Source organism: Schistosoma mansoni, chromosome 1 (genome assembly GCF_000237925.1).
Source record: "Schistosoma mansoni strain Puerto Rico chromosome 1, complete genome".
Lineage (NCBI taxonomy): Eukaryota > Metazoa > Platyhelminthes > Trematoda > Strigeidida > Schistosomatidae > Schistosoma > Schistosoma mansoni.
In genome coordinates, this window is record NC_031495.1 from 30,183,079 (window position 1) to 30,203,840 (window position 20,762).

Genomic DNA, 20,762 nt, shown 5'->3' on the forward strand with positions numbered 1-20,762 from the left:
GTAATAATGAGATAAAAATGTTCATATAACTTGTTTACATAGTGCAGGTTGATATGAATGGCTTTGAGTTATACAATTTATGTAACAACTAGTGATATTAGCCAGATTTTCGACAAACCCAAGTACGTATGACCTACAGTGAACCTGTAGCGTATTGATTAAAAGTTGAGTGTGTCAATGAAAAAGTTGCCGCTTGATATTAATATTACATATGTAGATTGCTGAAGTCTTGGATTTGACAACTTTTTAGTAACGACCGTTGCGAATTCAACAATATGATGCTATTATTGAATTCATGAAATTGTCAATGTTAAACCACCATTGGGAACTTGGGAGCACTGGACAGCCGTTTCGCCTTGGTATGGGACTCTTCAGCAGCTTGTATCACAATCCCGCAAGCGGGATTCGAACACAGGACCTTAGACCTCATGCATGAACGCTTAACCTCTAGAACATTAGGCCGGCATCCAACGGTGTTAATCCACGATACTCAGCGACAATCTTCCATTGTCTTCACTGGGTAACTGCTTCACATCCAACATGGTTGAACTGCACTGGTCACGGCTTCTCACTAGAACGTCAAGAATTACCTCTCGAACCTAGTCACTAGTGAGCAAATAAAAGCTGTCATGTCGTGCAATATCGTGGATTGGTTGAAGTTAGACATCGACATCATTGGATGCCCGTTTAATGGTCTAGAGGTTAAGCGCACGCGCGTGAGGCCGAAGGTCTTGTATTCGGACCACGCGCACGGGAACGTGGGTGCGGACTGCTGAGGAGTTCTATACTAGGACAACACGGTCGTTCAATTCTTCCACGTTTTCAATGGTGATCTAAATTGATCGGTTCATGATCTTAATTAAAACTTAACAACAATATAATGCTGACCAACTAGACATATACTCGCATATTAAAACATGCTATGGTAAGAATAACCTTTCACTATTGGTTAAACTTTTTCAGTATGAAATAAAATGATACAAAACATATTAGCTGCTCGTTATACATTAAAACCTCATACAAACAGTATATTATAACCATTCTCATGAAATTTAACATTACGTTGAATAACAACTTTATTCTCATTGACTGGAAAACAGAAAGAACGACTTATAACAAACAATAAATAGTTGTATTTAGATTGTTTGAATTTACAGTCACATTAATGATATTCATAAACAGAAGCAATGCAAAAGTTAAAGAGTATGATTCGAAAATATCTCATGAGCAAATAAAGCATTTTTATCGACGTTGGTGATCGCGTGGAGGTGGATAAAAGCGATCGTCCGATCCATGGTATCGCATATTACTGCCGCCTCGACCTGATAAATTATTAGGATTGTAACCACCCCGTGAACCGCCGCCGCCGCCAACACCACCGCCACGATTGTGTTGTCCCTGGTTCTGAAATATATATGTACATGTATATTTATATTTATATGGGTTCATTTGTAAGCTTTTTTCAAAATTTATTCACAAATTATCTACAAGTGATTTAATAAGCTTATAATAACTAGACATGCAGTTTTGCTGAATCCTTCAGATTTACAAAAGCATCCGTCAAAAACTATACTATATTATCAATAATATAATCAACTCACAGGCTGAAACCCGCCGCCATAGTAGGTTATTCTATTGGTGTCTGCGTACGGACCACCTGGTAAGAGACCAGGCCCGCTAAAGCCTTGGTTGCTAAATGCGTTAGTGGACATATTATTATTATTATTGTTGCTATTACTAACATTGTTATTGGACCAGCCAGATTGTGCGTTGATTGAATTAGCTATGGAAACCGCAGCTGCTATTGCAGCAGCACGAGCAGCATTTATATTCCCACCGCCAGTGCCTCCACCGGCTGCTCCTAAACCACCAGGTCCAGGCGCTGAAGTGAATCGAGCAAACGGTGAACCTGAGCTTCGTGAACGTGATCTGAAAAAGAAGGTATTTTGAAGTATAAGTGATATTAAGCAATGAAGAATCAACTGTTTAGCTCATGTGGCTATGTTTTTACACCTATTGATTATTATTCACACTCAAATTACTACGGAAACTATGAGAAATATTAAATTTTACCACAAAATAGATTCGCTGTATATAAATATGTATTTTTCTCAAAATATCTCCCAAGATCCTGTTATTGTAATTTCGTAATTTTAATTCTTAATTCCGTCCACCGAAATCAAGCTGTGGGCCTAAAATTCATAACTCTAGAGATGTACATTGCATTCTCACAATTGTCTACCTTGTCTTTCGTTGTTACTTCGCCGGACATTTTTCAAGATTACATACAAGCTAAATACAATCGAGTTGTACAGTAATACTGTAGTGAACAAGAACACGACTGGAGACAATCAAATGTATTTAAGCACAAATTACAGACTATCTCACTAAATTCTGATTACCATACAGTTAACAGTTAATTTGCAAAATAACAATCATTTGTCTCAATCTTAACTGTTCCTTCTGCAAATATCAGTCCTTCTTCTCTGATTTCATTGTTCATGCATTTCACACCGATTGAGCTTCGTTCCTGTTCTTTCCTTGACGATCTGCCAAAATACACTCTATGCCTGACCATCATCATATACTACTTATGTGGATATAAGTAACCCACACCACAATACTACCAAGTGTCTCTAATTACAGAAAGCGTAATTTATCATACGCTAACAATTCAGATATCAACTAATGAATAGACAATCATAATACCTAATCAAAAGTATGTCTAATAACAACACACCAAGCACTCTAAATTCTTATACTACAATTTACATTGACATGAAGACCAGAAAGACATGAAAGAAAAGTAAGAGTGTATACTACTATTACTTTGAGCATACTGAGGAAGCATGGAAAAAGCAGGTATGAAATGTAAACACAACTAACCTGTCACGTCTTCGATCTCTTGAAAGGCCACGTGACTGGTTACTACCAGTTTCATCATCATTATTAGGTGACACAGATTTGGAACGAGAATCACGAGAATCAGAGCGTGACTGCGATCTACTTTGAGAACTATGAGATCTAGATCGTGATCGTGAACGAGAACGAAAGTCACGAGAACGTGAATCCGCAGAATGAGAATGAGATTTTGAACGTGAATCAGATCTATAAAAGATGAATTTCGAAGAAAACTGTGTAAGGAATAATTAAATAATCTCCAGTAAATAAAGTACACTTATTGTAGCCTACTGGAAGCGATCTGATAGGATGAATTTTATAGGCATTATATCTAACAGTTCTTTATAACATAAATATATTAGAAACTTGTAAAATTTAGCACAAACCTAGAACGGGATCGCGATCCACGAGATTCAAAACGGTCAACAGAAAATCCTGGCGGGGGTCTTTGAATCAAACCTTGAGGCAGTGGAAGGGTTGGTGGTGGCTGGTTGACCGGAGGAGGAAATTGTAGAAAGCTTGTATTAGGAAATCCACTTGGTCCAGGTGGAATGGCGCCTAGTAAACCTGGTAACGGAGGGACAGGTATGGGAATACCCGGTTGAATGCCAGCTGTTTTATAAGCACTATAATTATGCGTTAACTGTCCTTGCATACACTGCATCGGAGGAGGGGCCAAGGTTAATGCTTCGAGGCCAGTCCGAAGAGGTTGACCTACTGCAATTTTGGGATAAGATGTTATATATGCTAATTGTGATGGTCCAAGGGGAGTTTCCTTATCTGAATTGTCGCGTGAAAATGGCTTTTCAACGTCAACCACTATGTCATGTTGAAGGTCTGGAACTAATTCATTTGTGAAATCATATTCCGAATGACTACTTGCGTAACTACCTCCACTATGTTGACGACGTCGATTCGATTTTGCTTTACTGGTAGATGTGTTATCTCTCTATACCAATGAAAAAAAGGATAATACGCATATTAAGTGCTAGGAGGTATAGCACATTTACTTTATAAACGACCCACAAGAGCGAGACCACATAATAACATAAGATCACAAAAGTTATATCACAAAGTATACAAACCATATTGAACGTAACGGTTTATCTTCACAACTAAAGATAGAATGTTTCAATCTACCTTTTTCCATTAAACAAATGTTGATTCTTGATACCTTTTTAAAAGCTTGAAGATCGACTATAAACTGTTTAAAATTATTAATACATTATTTACTAATTAAATTCACTAATCCTTTAAACTCATTCGAACAAACAATAATATTGATCACTATGATATAAACTGTTCAAGTAGAAATGATAAACTGATTGATATGAATGATAAAAATGTCAGGAATATCTTATTAATCCATAATTTCTAAAAATATTATTCAATTGATTGTATTGTTATGAGTTTATGATTTGTTCTAAAAGAAAGCAATTAAGCCATGAATAAATGAGTGACTTCAAAAGTACATAATGTTAAGTGCCATTAAATATTATCCTTTTATAAACTGAATTTTGAAGTAAAAGATAGTTAGACTATTAGATAGAAAGCTAATTTGTTTGATGGATTTGTCTTAAACTTGTTTATTCCCTTTTGAACGTTAATTTGAATTAATAATCGTAGAAATTGATGAGAATTTGTTGAAACGAATATTTCTTTTATCTAAATAAGCGTTTCGAGAAAATCTATTAAGCACAAAAGGATAGTTACCTTTATATTTTCCTCCAGTGGTAATTATACAAACTGATAAATAATTAAGTATTAAAATCGGAAATACATCTAATTACAAAACATTTTAAGAGAAATTTCCAAGTTACAAAAAATTGGACTAACATCGTTTTCTTTATGGTCAGAAGGACGAGCGCGTTCTTTTTTCGTATAAAATTCATGAAGAGCCATGTGTTCCCAACCTTCGCCGTCACGTGGTTTATCTGGGGTGGGTGGCATGTAGAAATTCTCCAATGCCATAAGCAAACGTTCAGACGGTGTAGTTGGAGGTAATAATTGCAAATTGTTTTCGTTTAGTGGAGTAAAATCAAAATCTTTTAACCGAATTAATGGATGCACTAATCCTGCAGGTAATTGCCATGCGGGGAATTTTTGATTTATGTCATAAGATTCAACAACTGGTATCATAGAATTTTCTGAATTTTTTGGCATTTCTAGATCAGTCTTAGGTGTTATGTGTTGCTGTTCCATAGTGACAGTATTTTTGCCAGTATCACTACGATCAATTTTCTTTTCATTACCTGTCTCAGGATGAGATGGAGTAGAAGAAAATCTTGAAGGACGACTACCACGAAATGTTCGAGGTTTCTCATCACGATTACTTTGATTGTCTCGTGTATTTCGAACACCATGAGAAGAGTCTTCATACTGTCGATAATCGTTATTGTTATTATTATAATAACCTCCATAAGATCCTATAAAAAGAAAAGGATATATATAGAGAGATAGATAGATATAGATATAGATAGCAATATGTACATAACATATAATGTATATAATATATACCTTTGTAATAATTAAGGATAGAATGAAATTTACTTAGACGAGAGACAACATTTTTCCTTTAAGATGATTTGCATTAGACAAATTTGAAGAAAGTACATACAATAAGATAGTTAATGGGTTACTAATCAAGAAACAGGTTTTTCACTTTCATAATCGATTATAAAAAAATAAGAACCCATGAAAAAATTCAAAGACATCAATTTGAAGTATCCCTAGTGAAATATTTATCATTATTAAAAGTTATCATGCATATATATGTATATTATGTAACTAACTTGTCTTTTACTTTTTTATCTTATAAACAAATCGAGAATCAACTCCCTCGATGAATGTTGTAGCTGTATGAACAGACTGGGACAATATAAAAGGAACCAAGTCTATTCACTTATGTTTCGTGCCATACGTAGGTGTGTATATTACTGTTTACCTCAAATACAAACTCGTCTTTTATTTCCTGTCTTGTATTTTGCTCGATTACATAGACAGGATTAGAAATGTTAAAGAATGTCATTCAGTGGTTTATAGCGGGGGTTTTCATAAATAAAATGTTGGCTTTTTATGTCATACTCAAATTGTTGATCGCTACTACTGGTATGGTTGTTGATTATTGGCTGAAAAATAAGATTTTTCCGCTACTTATTGAGTGGAAGAAAACTGAAATGGGTCTGAGGAGTAAAGAAAGTGAGAATGTTACGTGAGGGTTTACTTATGCACCATTTTGAATGTTCGGCTAATAAATAAATTTGGACGAATAGAATTAACAGTCAACCAATAATTTAATGTGTGAACACAATTTAAGCAATCAATACGTGGAAATCCTTCAAAAAATATAACTCAGTCACTGGATTATATATTTCGTTCTTTCTTAATACCTCGCCTATCTGAATAGGAGCGAGTAGTTTCCAGAAGATGGGGGGTCAACTTGAACATTAGATATCTTTTCTAATTCCTCTCCCATTTTTCGATACGCTGGATGTAGAAAAGCATTTCTCTACCAATCAAATACTTATCGATAAGTCTGGATACCGACACACTTAAACTGTCTTCCTATCCGGTTCCGTTATCCCCGACTACTTCTACAAGTCAGTTGAAATACTAGAGCAGGTGCGAAATGAGCAACAGCTTAACTCCAAGGTCAGTTTATGAATACAAAAACGAGGGCCTTTGTAAAATTACACACGACCTCGAGCTTCTGGAAATTCTCGGGACCATACTGAATATAGTAGATTTGGTAAACACCCAATCAAATTGTGGCACGTGACTCTCTATTTTCTAAATGTTTCTGTGAAGATTCTATTCAACGGTGATTGGACAAAACATCTCCTGGCATTTCTGGACCTCCAGAGATTTTGACAAGGTATATTTCTGGGACTCTTTCAACACTTATCATCTCAATAATTCAATTCCGATATTTAGAGAACGAAAAACGAGAGGAATTATCAAGCTTGATGCGGATTAAAAATCAGTGTTTTTATCTCATACCGAATGTCTTCAAAAGTAACTGAAATCAAAACTACAAATAGCTGGTTAAGCTTCTGTTGGAGTGGTTGAAGTCAAATCTTGAAACGACCATTAAAGATAGAATGATAAAACTTACTATCACTTTTTGAAAACAGTTTGGTTCATTTTTGCTAATTACATACAACGTATTTCTAAAGACTATACAAAGAAAATCGATTTATTGAAGGACAACTAAGAGTCAGATTTAATAGCAGAACTATGATATGACAGAAAGATAGGCTAGAGGCCAAAGTTACAGCCTTTGACAAGTCTATAATATACACCGTCCTAACAGTAGTATGAAAGCGACTAACTACTAAATATATACAGAAGTAACATTTGAATGAAATGAAATACTGATTGTGACTAGAATTAATCAAACACTAACTACTAATGAACTTACCACATTCATAAGACGAATTAGGATACGCAGATTGTTCATCATCTGGTTCTTCACCTTCAATATATACATTGCTGCTTAACTCATGACCACCAAAATTTTTATGTCCAGGCTGAGAGTTGTAGTTCGGAACAGACTGATTCCATTTTGCAGAGTCATGATGCCCAGGTGGCCAACCCATTTGAGGAGGATAACTTGCCCCACCACCACCAGGTCCTGTATACCCTGACATTTGTGAAGGTGGAGGATAACCAGGCATTCGACGTTGCATATCTCTTGGATCTGACCCGCTCATCATATCCTGTGGAAGCATATCGAATCCTCCAGTAGTCTGTGGTGGTGGACCCCAGTACGTGAAGTTCGGATCAACATTCTGTAAACAAGAGGTATTAAATGTGTTAACAATTACATAATAAATATCCTCCTATCCGAATAACTAAGTCAAATGGGGAGTGGACTGATCAGTGATTATATACAAACTCACTAATAAAGACAAAGTTATTCTGGACGTGACTAACTTACTAAAATACTGAAAGTTAAACTTAATTAAAATAGAACGTCCAGATCATGTTTCACAGTAAACCGTTAGCAATGTTAAATGACAACAAAAAAGCATTTGGTAGAAATAAACGTAAGCGAGGAATTGTTTTCAGAATTTTTCGAAAACAGATTAAGAATTAAACCCATTTTGGGGGAAGCGAACAAAATCTAATCAAGTTAGTTTTGGCAAACTGATGGTTAAAAAACAAATACTAAGTTACAGCTTCACTCATTTCAAAAGCATCAAATTAAAAGTCATAATTGGGATAATTTTGAAGTTCCAATAAATTAATTAGTCACCGAACTGAACAATGTATATAAATATGTTCAGCTTTAAAGAATACTTTAATTGAAAGTGAATAAAAATCTCCAAATAACGTGTTAAGAGATTAGTAAGGTGGATTAGACAATTCTGACCTATCTTTATTTCTTACAAGTTTTACCGAGAATAATAGTTCATAAAGGTACTTCTCTATTCATAAATGATGCATAGAATCGTTAGTAGAATGAATCAAGGAAACACACATACATAGCAACACTAAGGACAATATCATCTGTATACTATATATTACAGATTATTTAGATAAAAATATGTAAAGCGTGAAAAACAATAAGTATAACATATTTTATTAAAGGCATATTTTAGATATTTCAAATCACTATCGATGAACAATATCTAAAATGATTTCAATCAGTTTGGGGTAGGAAAGTTAAAAAACGCCGCTCAACTATGAGAGATCACCGCATTTATGAGTACTAAGTTATGAACTATATTTTTTTTCAAGGAGTAATAACCTCAAACTACTTAGAAAAAAATTGACAGTTGAATATCTACACAGTACTGCCGACAGACATTTTTCTAATTAACGTTTAGAGAAAGGAACACGATTGTAAATCGAATATAATGCGTCCACACATACTCCTAATTCATCAGGAACGAACCGATTTTTATGCCACTATAAATAAAGAATACTAGGGTGAAAATAAATCTTATTTTATACGAAATCATTATGTGAAATAGGGTGCTCAAAATCATGGATTACACACTGAATTAGGACTTGGAAAATCTAGTGCGTGGAAAAAAATGTCTAAGTCAAATGAATGATTTATTCATTCACCACAATAAATAAAAGACCAACCATCAAATTAGATGGTGTGTAATATGATGACTATACAAATTTTAAAAAATGATTATAGACAGATTTTAGTCGGCTGCAAAAAAGCATGATTTGGACACTATAAAATAATGGATTCACTAGTTACAATATCAGAGAAGAGAAAAATAAGCACGAACAACATTACAAAACAACTGAGTAGCATAAATTATTTTGCAAGACTATGAACAGAGTTAATCCTTTCAATCTAATACATAACAGGTCCAGTCTATGTTAATAAATGTTTGAGAAATATCTATTATTATTATTATTTACTTATTGCATATTTTATAAATATTCTGGAAAAGTTTACATGTATTTTTTCCTCGAAAAGTAACATGAGCAAGTCGAACATTGACAACAACTTCATCAAACACACAAACACATAATTATAAGTGATTGGAACAACAATTAATACCGCTTTACAAGTAATACTTCGAAATTAACTTCAATGTCATTATATTTGACAGTGCTTTCTGTCTGGAATCCCAGACCAATTCGAAACTTAACAAACTATTTCACTTAAATCTTCTTGCAGGAACTACAATTGTAGTATAAACGACTGTTAAGTAATGTCCACATGCACAAATACTTCCTCCCCACCTCTAGTACTAATCCTAATGTTTTGTACACACACATACATGGATATATATGATAAAGTACAATACACAGTGCTAATGTGAACAAACCTGCATAGGATGATGTGATGATCCATATTGGGAATGATGATTATCAGAGATAGATGCTTCATCAGACTTATCGGAATGTGATGAAGCTAACTGTCGTAGTACATGATCTGCAAACTCTTGATGTTGTCGCTCAAGACTAGTGTATTGATTCATAAAATTTGTTTTTATTTTGTCTATTTCACTTTCAAACGGCTGAAGAAAAAACAAACAAACAAGCAAACATGAACAGCTTGAAAAAAATTAAACCATACTCTTAAAAATATCCATTTTGGGCTCCATAGTCTACTGGATATTATCTTATACAAAATTAATGTGTAATAGCAACTCACAGATAAAGTTGTGCATATCGATGAATTATTCCCATAAACATAATAAGTAGTAACAGTTAAAAGATTTTAAAACTTAGTTCTCTTTCACTAGTCTCATACTTTTTATTGATTGGTTTTATAAATGTCTACTAATTTACCCATTAAATAATTCACTACAAAAGTATTGGGCTTCAACTCAATTATTTAATATTTATTATACCACAAGAAAACATTGGTACAATGAAGTATTTAAAAATGGGTTCTACAAGAAAGCTTAAGATGAGAGTCTCGCGGAGAAAAGACACAAAAAAACTCGTAGTAATGACAATATTAAGAATACTAAACAATATATGTTTATGTATGTAAATAACAACTGATTGAGTGATTTGAGTAGCTGATATGTATAAAATACAGTAAGAAAACACCCATATGTTTAACATTAGATGAAATTCCAATAATTGGCCTTTTCTTTCATCAACACGGTGATTATATGCATGACGAAAGAGTTCAGTCTTTCTTTTGCCTAAGTCTAATGTTTTGTTACTTTTTTTAATTTAGTTGTTTGAATACTATGTCGACAGTAAGGAATATCCGGTTTAGACATTTGATATAAAAAATGCTATACTTTCCTATTTCAGTTTTCGGCAAAACCACGCTACTTTCAATGAACAATTTCAGGTCAATGACAGAATGACAGTTTGAATAGAATATTTTGATTAAACAGTTCATGAGTTAAATAAGGGTTAGTGGTTAGTTTTATTCAACTGCACACAACAATATAGAAAAGCAGAACACAGTATTATACACAGAAAAAGAGTCGTGTTAACTAGGTGTTTTCATTAGCAATTAACCGTAAGACGATTGAGCTTTTAAATATCTTGTAATTATTATGATTATTATTATCTATATCAATACCTCATAATTAGCAGTAATGAGCATTTCATATTGCACTTAGTTGATCACACTAAGAGGTAATCAACATTGAGACTGAATGAAAATGGTTACTGTGGTATATTTACGTAACATTAATTGCTAGAAACTAAAATCTACTTGCAGAATTAGTGACACATCTGATTTACATTTAATGGATAAGGGGACGTGATTTATTACAGAACTGATTTGGAAAAAAGAACTTGCTTCACTTATGTAAATAAAACATTAGAAAACAATTTCACTTAATAATTAATGTGATCTGAAAAAACTAACACTATTAATTGTTGGATGATGAGCGGAACTATGATTTTGGTCTTCAGTACTGGTAGAATACTTACTATTCCATAAGAAACTCAAACTAAGTTTTAAGTAAAATGACAAAGGAAAATAATTGTTAACAAAAAAGTAATATTTGTGTTACTCCTAATTAACTGTTTTAAAACTTAGATAGCTATATAATGAGCTAATACATATTAGATACTACTCCTAATCATATACATTGACTGTGACACAGTCTAATTCTGAATGCATGAGATAGTTTATGGGCAGGTGCATATCCCAGAACTGTAAGGATGAAATAAGACGTCTTCATAAAAGTTGAGTCCAAACCACAGTAAACTATTGGATAGAGTCAGTCAGTCAACTACAACGTAGGACCAGGCACACATATGCATCGGTCCAAGTTACTATACTTCATTAGCACAACGAGATGAACACCAAATTCATAGAATTAGTTACTTCAACGGTAGTAATATATAAAAGAAAGATTGTTTATAAGGATATAATACAGGAAGAAAGAATTAGTTGGTAGAAAGAAAGGTAGAAAGCAATTTTAATCTCATGGTTCAAGGGAAGAAAAAGAGTATATACACCTACGCCATTGTGATCGATTCTGAGCCATGTTACACAGAGTCTCCAACCACTGGTTACGATAGTCGCGCGGACCCCAGCCAATTAGTCTGCATCTATCAACACGGCTCAGACCAAAATTTAGTGACTTCAAGAACTGATGCAACGGACAGAGCAGAGAAAACGATGAGCAACATTAAGATAATAACGAAAATAATGGTTTTATGACAGACATGGTTTTCTGAGGCATAAATGGTTAATTAAGTTCAGCATCTATCACCCTAGATACTACTGTTTTTCGACTGCGACTTCTCAGTTGCTAGGTTTAGAAAGCAGTTATTTACCACACACCATCGTGATTCAAAAGGTCCAGCAGGTATATTTACCGGTTATTAAATAACTAGCATGATGAGACAGTCCCCTGGAATGGAACCATGGGACTGGAAGTTATCATATAAAGGAATTTCAATACTTCCTTTTCCGTTCGATAAACCAACATGCTACTATCGTCCTCAATTTTTTAAAACTTTCCTTCCGCCGGTAATGCAGAGACAAATATCACTATACTATCAATATAAACTTCATTTTAATTCTCCGAATTCGTGAATTGCGTTATAAGACTGATTAACAAAATCAACAAGACACTAAATAACAGAACATGGACAAGAAGGTGGGACAGACTTCCCTTCTAGTAAACTAGGCATTTATAAAGTAAACAACCTGGCATGTGATAGATAAAATAGTAACAGAATTTTTAGTTATGAGGAAAACATATTCCGGAAAGGCTAATTTCTCTGAATCGACACACTCTATTGTATCAGTTACGGTGTAAATTTAACTCTCGATACACTTAAAGCATGAGTTTCAATTACAAAACATTTAAGTCTTCAGTAGATTGAAATATCCTAGTGTCCGAAATTTATAAAAAGATCATTCTGTTCTATAGAAAAAGATGAAATTTTGTGGAGTACAAAACTACTAAATATACTGACCTTTGATTGACTTTCTTTCCATTCCGCTAAGAATTTACCTGATTCTGGAGGTCTCATCTTTACCAGAACTTCAACTGGCAAATACGAGTTGGTTTCCCACAAGCTTAAAACACGATTAATTTTGGCTCTTTGTTCATCATCTGCAATCTCGGTAGCTAGGCAGAAAATTACCGGCACTGTTTCGTGTAAAGCTTCCTGTAGATAATTATTGAAATAAAGTGTGTATTGAATATATTTGTGAGCTAAATTCATTCTCACAACATAGTGCAACTTAGAAACTAAGAGAATATTTATGGTATAAGCTTAAGTTACAAATTTTGTATGAAAACTAGTGATACTAACCTGACATTTACACTGCATTAAGTCGAATTAAGTTGGAACTTGCAAGTTTGTGTTTGGAAATCGAGCACTTTACCTAGGAGTCACCTCTTTAGTTTATTTTTATCTATAGAAAATAAGTCTTCCATAGAACAAAGATCTTACGTAAATACGAAATTCATATGACAAATCGACCAATAATTTTTTTCGCAGAGAAAGATTATTCAGTATAGTTTAATAACTAACCAATCAGCTAAATCGATTTCAAAAGGGAGGATCAAAACCGAGTAGATATAATCTCACGCTATGTCTGTATTTCTCGACAGTAACAAACAAAGTTTGTTCTATATAACAAGTGTAGACTCTTGTTCAGTGTGACAATTTTATTCCCTGTACTAATTCAAGTGAATTGTATTTATTGTGTTCTTACAGTAATCTTGAGTATTCCCCCCTCCTACGTGATATTATTATGTGTCATAACTTGTAGCCTTGTGATCTATTAATATATAACGTAGTGATGCCGCCAATTTGAGAACAGTGAATTATCGACCGGATCCATGACGCATAAACCCGTAAGAGCAGTCTAGAGTCCTTATTGGTCCTTCTTCCTACCTGGCCCTGCTTGTTGAGTCCAGAACAGCAATCTTAGCCTCTGCAATATGAATCATCTATTTCAAACATACTGGGTATAACATTGTGTGTTAAATTAGTACATAAATGACTAAATTTTAATCTAAGGATGATGTGATCTTAGGACTTATCTGGAGACTTATTCTGGAGGGAGTCAACAAACCTTCATTTCACTAAACTCTCGTGTTCTCACTCTGAGTCGTGGGGATTGTAGTGGTCCTCGTTTACCAGTATAGGCAATATGATCCAGAAATTGTAGTGGTTCTCGACCATTAAGTAAAATCAGTAAGACTGAGGACTCAATGAACTCTATACGTACGTAACAGTGACGGTTCTCCATATATAACAGTTGGCTGTCCAGTTACAACTGTGGAAACGAGGCCATTTTTCCAGTTATAACAGTGCTGACGAGCCACTTTTCAGTTATGACGCTAGTGAACCCATCATATAAGCAATTAGATATGAAACTATTTCATATATTAGTAAGTTAAATATCATTGGAAAACCGAACATGTACTTTAAGCAAGTGAGTAACAAGAATAACTTTAACTTTTACTACCATAATACTGTAATCAAACATGTTATCAGCCTCCGAAACGTATAAACAAGAATCACAGAATTTGCGAACCCAATGTTAGAGGGTGGTAATCTACGGATTTGAATTGGAATCTCAGAAAATCATTTAAAGCTAATTAGTCATAGAGAGGACACTTTAGTGTTACAATAATTGCATAGGAACAAAAGCACGAAGAAGTCAACATTCGTAAATACTTCGCATAATCTATTGTGGAAAAAACCGGACCTGATATACGAATATTAAACAGCGTTTATATTGGCGTCGTTCCGTATATATTTGAAACCATTCTGTGTGATGAGTAAAACAGCACTAATTCCTTAAGTAACTATTTACTCTAACAGTAAGCAATAATGTACACCTTTCTTGTGAGGTTCGCAAAAAAGAATAAACAGTTGTTAGCTTGATGTCACGGTGATGTGGCTTAACATTAATCACGATAGTATTTTTTGTTTATTATCCTCTATTCTCAATTATTCAACGTATTCTGATATTTAGCCTTTGTGTCGAATTCCGCCTGTTGAGTCAAGATTTATAGTAACTAAAAAAATCCAATATTACTGTACGTTCTAAAATGATGAAGTCAATCGAATGTTACATCGTAAGATACGATAAGTTTATTGTAAGTAGAATTACTTAGATAGTAGGCTCCTGAAGTCAAAATCATAGTGTAAACCACAGTAAGCTAAACAGTATTGTCAAGTAATTTTGAGTGTAAAGATAAGATTCACAATGACAACAGAGAATCTTTTGGGACTAATCAAAATGAATATAAATCTGTAAGTTGTCTCCAACTTTTAATAATAACATACTTGCAGATGAACAGGAGCACCACGACGTTTAGAATGATGAAGTAGGTCGTTTAACAAGTATACTAAGTGGAGTCTTAAGTCGAATGAAACACCAATAGCACTTGCACGTGTTATTAGATAGTTAGACATTAGCTTAGTTAGCTCAGCTGACTCAGACATTTTGTCTACAACCCAAGATTTTCCTTTAGATATATTTTCTTTTGTACATGCTTCAATCAGTGGTTGGATCATCTAAACAAAAAATACACAAATTTAATGCAAATCAAAATATCGTTTATAAATAAATTTCCGTTTGAAATTAATTATCATGTTCCAAATATCCATTTATATTGATTTGTTCTACTAAAAAACACCTCAGATTTAACAAGTTTCAGTTTAATACTACACTCAACTGACCAGTAGGCGTCTAAAAATGGGAGCATTGTAATATCATACCTACTCAATCGCAAATTGTAGTGAACGATGACACAAGTGGGGATAATCGAATGCATATGAGCACAAGATTACAGCATTTCTTAGTAAAATCTGAGAATTATGCAGTAAATAATTAATTTGCAAATTTCAATCAATCGTCTCAAACTTTACAGTCCCTTCATTTCCATACCAATCGAACATGTAAAGTTACATTTCTCAAATAAAGAAGTATCAGTAGCTGATAAGAACGAGTTTTTGTAGCTTCATTCCGTATTTGAAAACCTGGAATAAGTACACCAATAATTTGGTAGAAGCACTAAACATTCATCAATATACTGGAGGGAGAGGGAAATTCTGGGATCCAGATCCGTAAATGAATCTATAAAAGCTTACGGCAATAGTCACCAAGAAGAATTACTTTTATTAAAACACGTTTACCTATTAATACCCAACGAGAATTAATCTCCAAGAAACTACTTTCACAAGCCCCGAGGTTTATAGTAAACTAAGTTACATCTAACTGCTACGAGATCTGAGAGTGAAACAGTAGTAAATAAATAAAATAATCCCAACTCTACGACAAAGTAGTCTTTTAGTTGCAGATTTGGACCACATTTTTGCATAAGGACTACGGACTGGCTAAATCAAAGTAGGTGGATGGGGTTTGGACTTTAAACATAATAGCTGAGATTCAAGCATTTTAAACACTAAATGTCTGCTAATGACATGTAAGTTCGACCACAATAATGGCAACCTAGCAATAGTTGGTCTGGTATTTTCAAGCGCTGAAGTGGTCAAGGGTCTCTAAACGACATCCTAAACGAGTTTGATTACCACGATATGAAGTGTCTGAGTGTGTTATACGAGGCATATAAATCAATAATATCAGCATAAACAGTGTACGCAGTTAGGAAGTTATAATTTATCCTACTTATACCACGCCATTTTCTAAAACTTTGGTTCCTAAACTTTAGTTTACAGGCCATGTAAATAAGTAATTATGAGATGTTTGTGAACTTTTTTGTTTGATTTAACTACCTACACACAACGAATGTAGAAAGAAACAAAATGAGATTCTATATATGAAACGAGTTTCGCACAATTATTAAGCCTCTTTAACGTAGACCAAAAACATTATGCAGACTAATGATAATAATAGTAATGGCAGCAATGATTATTATTAATAATAATAGGATTGTTGCGATTCCCACCTTAGCACTGCCAAAAGTCAAATAAAAACAGGAAATAGATTACTAACTTCGTTCATCTGTTCCCAAGACATGTTTAGTTTCTCCCCAGTTTTCCTAACATTTTCCTCTCTCTTTTTCTCTAAGAGCTCGAGAATTTCAACGTTTTGGCGAGCAAGCAACGACTCATGCTGAGCAGCCAAATTTTTCTCACTTTGTTCGATATCAGCTTCTCCTAGTTCAGAACCACCAGGAACTTGGTAATCATAGTGAGGTCTCGGTGCACGATAAGTCTCAGGTCCAAACGAAAATTGCTGAATTGGGAATGCTCCATGGTGTCCAGGGTAGCCATATGGAGGATGATTATTATAATTTCCATGACGATAAGAATCTACTGCTTCCGAAGGAGGATGGTATGGATATTCAGGCTGACCACCATGCATTCGTACACCCTGTTGATAAGGTGGCCATTGTGGCTTTGGATACCATGATGGATCTGGGCCGCCCCATCCGCAATGTCCTGGTGGTGCAGAACTATAACGCTGCCAATGATCTGGATTCCCACCATACTGATCCCATTGTTCATTCATGTTGACCCAATTGGATCTGGAATTGAGAATCTTAACAGAAAGATAGAATAGGCCGTTAAGCCAAGCTAACAACGACAGACATTGTAATCAATCAGAAATAAATACCAACAGGTTTTTCTGGAGCTATTATTACATATGACCACTGACTCCTACCGGCGGATACATGCATTTATAGCGTGACTGTTAATAAATATGATACATAATTAGTTCAAGTTCTTGAAGAAAAAATTGATTAATTTTATAAATGGAGCAAAATCATTTAGTAGCTGAAAGGTATCGGCAGTAGACCAGAAAATATAAATATGGCTGATGAAGGGGAAAAAAGAAGTGTACAAAAAACATTCAGGAAGGATGTGTGAATTCAAGTAATAAAGGTGAATATTCACTCATACAATAGCTGTGGGACAATCGAAATACACTTACATACAGGTATTATTATCACAGTTTTACCTGATAATTCCAAATAAACTGGGGGTCGAATAGATTGTTATTAGTGAAATTGATGGTATACATGTAATATCCTGATAAATAGAAAATCAAATTTTTAACGCCTTGCAACTTAGCGTAAGCTGCCTCTTCAGAACGAAGTTATTTAGATCATTTAACATGTTTTTCTTCATTAAAGCTTGGTTATTCAGCTTTATATTTGTCGGTAACTGCAAAAACACGAATTACAAAACTGCCGAATTTCATATTGTAATTTATTTACCCCTCAACTAATATAAGTGCCATTCACTATTACTATCTGTTGCTTTTTTTAAGAACTGTTGTAAGGCACTTTGTGTGGAATTAAACATTTGGGTCCATCTGCCTACCTATGAGTTGATATAAAACGTTAAATTTAACGGGCACATAGCTAGAAATTTAATTGATAGCTTTTCACAACCAATATTTATTACTTTAAAAAGAATGCTGTTCAACACTTCAATATACTACTCAATATTCCTGTCAGAAACTTTACTATTTAGCAGTCTGAACTCAGACTCGTTGACGGACGACCAGCCGGTTTGTAAGAACTACTTGCCAAATAGGAAATAACATCATGCCTTATTCCTTCTATGACAGCAAGAACAGGGCATAACAGCCAAGCCTTAATATCGCTGGAATGACCTATGACAGTTATATCCCCTACTATAGTCGTTGTGTGATTTCCAGAAGTGTTCCAAATCACTATTCAGGAGAGAAGTCTTTAAATTGAATATAGATGAGTGTACTCTACCAAACAGACAAAACTATACGGTTATTGATTGAGCGAAAGTACCGATTGATTAGATCGTTCATTTGAGCCGTATTATGGGTCTATAATTTCTGTCGGTGTTTGTGAAAAGTCGATGATCGAAAATTTCAAACTAATTGAACTAAACACGTTGAAACTCGAAAGAAAAACCTGGACTTAATTGCATAGTTTTAAGATACGTTGTATGGAAATCAGATATATTACTAATGTTAAAACCAAAGTAGAGTTTAAGCCGGTGACGGAAATCTTGAAACCCTAGTGCTCAAAATTGGGTCATATACAAAAACGTTAGGAAATGTAACCCACGACTAGACGCAATTATCGAGATGCACTTAATCCTCACTTGGGTATAAGTAATGAACACCTCATTAATGCGATTGATTGTCCTATTATTTTTAAATTCTCTATTCTATTATTGCAGTAGAAACTATTATCACATGGGTATTTCGCCCCTGAATCTTCTTTATCATCTTGTTTGTAGGTGGCCTTACGTGGATTCTCCCCCCCCCAAATGCCCTGGTACGGCCGAGAGTGGGGAGAGTCCGCTCTACCTCTCCAAATGCTCTCATATGGTCACGCGTATATAGCCTATGCCAGGGAAGTCCTACTCACTGCTTTCTCGTGGCAGGGGCGTTGTTTACGAAATTGAGAAGACGAAAAGCGAATGTCCGGCACTTTAACCGGGTTAAAGGACACGGAAAGTCCACCTAGGGAAGTTGGAAAACCCTGACTCCAAACCAATGGTGCACATGGGCTCCAGTATCCTGAGGGAACAAAATGCGTATGAATCAATCGTCGATACCGGCTGCCATGGGACTACGTCTCCTTACGTTGCTCCGCTGCCTTATGGATCAGATCTTTAAGTCGAAGGCTCCGAGTGTGGTCCCCTAAGAAAACCACCTGCTTCGGTTTGGGCACCCGGTTAGTATCACATCCCTTACACAAATGAAATGAGATTTGTGTGGTGCATACATATCTGGATTCCATTTATCTACTTTTTAGTGAATATAAAGTTTAGAGTCTAATAATAGTGTAACCAGGGAGTGAACGTGACTTGAGAGACATAAATTGGTCTTCGAATTTTAAGTATTATGATTCGCGATAGTTACTGTTAGTAAATACAACGATTTTAACCTCTTTTACACCAACGAATACTCATTTGTTTACCTAGTAACTTTAATTTGATTGGTAACTGTACTAATATACCTAGTGTTCTCGTCCAGTTATTCTTGTCATGTGCAAGCTAAAAGCAAACAATCAAGTCAATATGACGGGCCATTCTACAGAGTTGATGCTTTGGAATTAGTTGTGACAATAAAGACACAGAAGTTGGGTTCAACGATCTTTGTGGATAATATGCTATCTAGCCATAACTAATTGGTTTCTGTGTAGAAAGTTTACCCTGAACTACCAGTCAGATACAAGTCCAAGGAATATAATCCCGGTTAAAAAAAGCAAATGTTTAGGCCGAATCCCATGATAGATACTTTTGTGAAAATGACAAATCTACCTCATACAAAACAACCCCTTTGACTAGGTACATGTATTACAAACCATATAAACCCTGGCATAAAATTATCAAAAAGTATTACTCCAACCTGATGCGGTTTATTTTTCGTTGGATACTGCTGCTGCCAAATTTTACGAGCTTCGTTTACTCTATACATATAATATTCATGGAACTGGCCACCTCGGAGAAATGCGAACTTTGGGTTGTCCCTCTGTTTTTCACTTGTTAGTGCTTCGAATTCTGGCCCATTTCTGGCCACAAATTCAGCCAATTTATCGATAATGTTCTGCTGTTCAGTATCGACTGGAGGCAGAGGCGATGCCATTTAGCTGCCAAGAGAACAAATCTTAAAATATTAATAACTAGGCCTAAGATTGTAGTTTAGTCACACATATCTCTTTAAGAAGGTTTTGTGTTCATTTGCTGAAAGGGTAAAACTAACACAATGCTTCGTGTGGGTGCATACAGTCACACAAAACTAACTTTCAAAGACACGTAAACACTTTTATTTCCCGCCGCAGTTTTACCAAAGGACCAATACAATACACTAGAGCTTGATTTCGAAATACCATAAGTAAATTAATATGATAATTTATTGGGGTTAATGATGCAGGGTACAGCATATGTAGTGAATTGTTGTTCACTATCAAGTGAGAACTCAGAGAAATGTCTATTTACCCTTTACCTGATAAGACATACCTAGTGTA

At 34.7% G+C, this 20,762-nt stretch overlaps 1 protein-coding gene across 1 annotated transcript; it reads right to left on the reverse strand.

The window, feature by feature from the left end:
* Positions 1-1,201: 1,201 nt before the first annotated feature.
* On the reverse strand, positions 1,202-20,380 carry Smp_007180 (sr-related ctd associated factor; the record flags this gene model as incomplete). The annotated part of the gene is made up of 10 exons (XM_018794003.1): positions 1,202-1,404; positions 1,602-1,929; positions 2,887-3,108; positions 3,288-3,850; positions 4,738-5,327; positions 7,322-7,691; positions 9,702-9,893; positions 12,784-12,978; positions 16,790-17,338; positions 20,138-20,380. 10 exons carry the CDS (start codon positions 20,378-20,380, stop codon positions 1,243-1,245), a joined length of 3,414 nt encoding a protein of 1,137 aa, XP_018648459.1. The 3' UTR covers positions 1,202-1,242.
* Between the last annotated feature and the right edge of the window lie 382 nt (positions 20,381-20,762).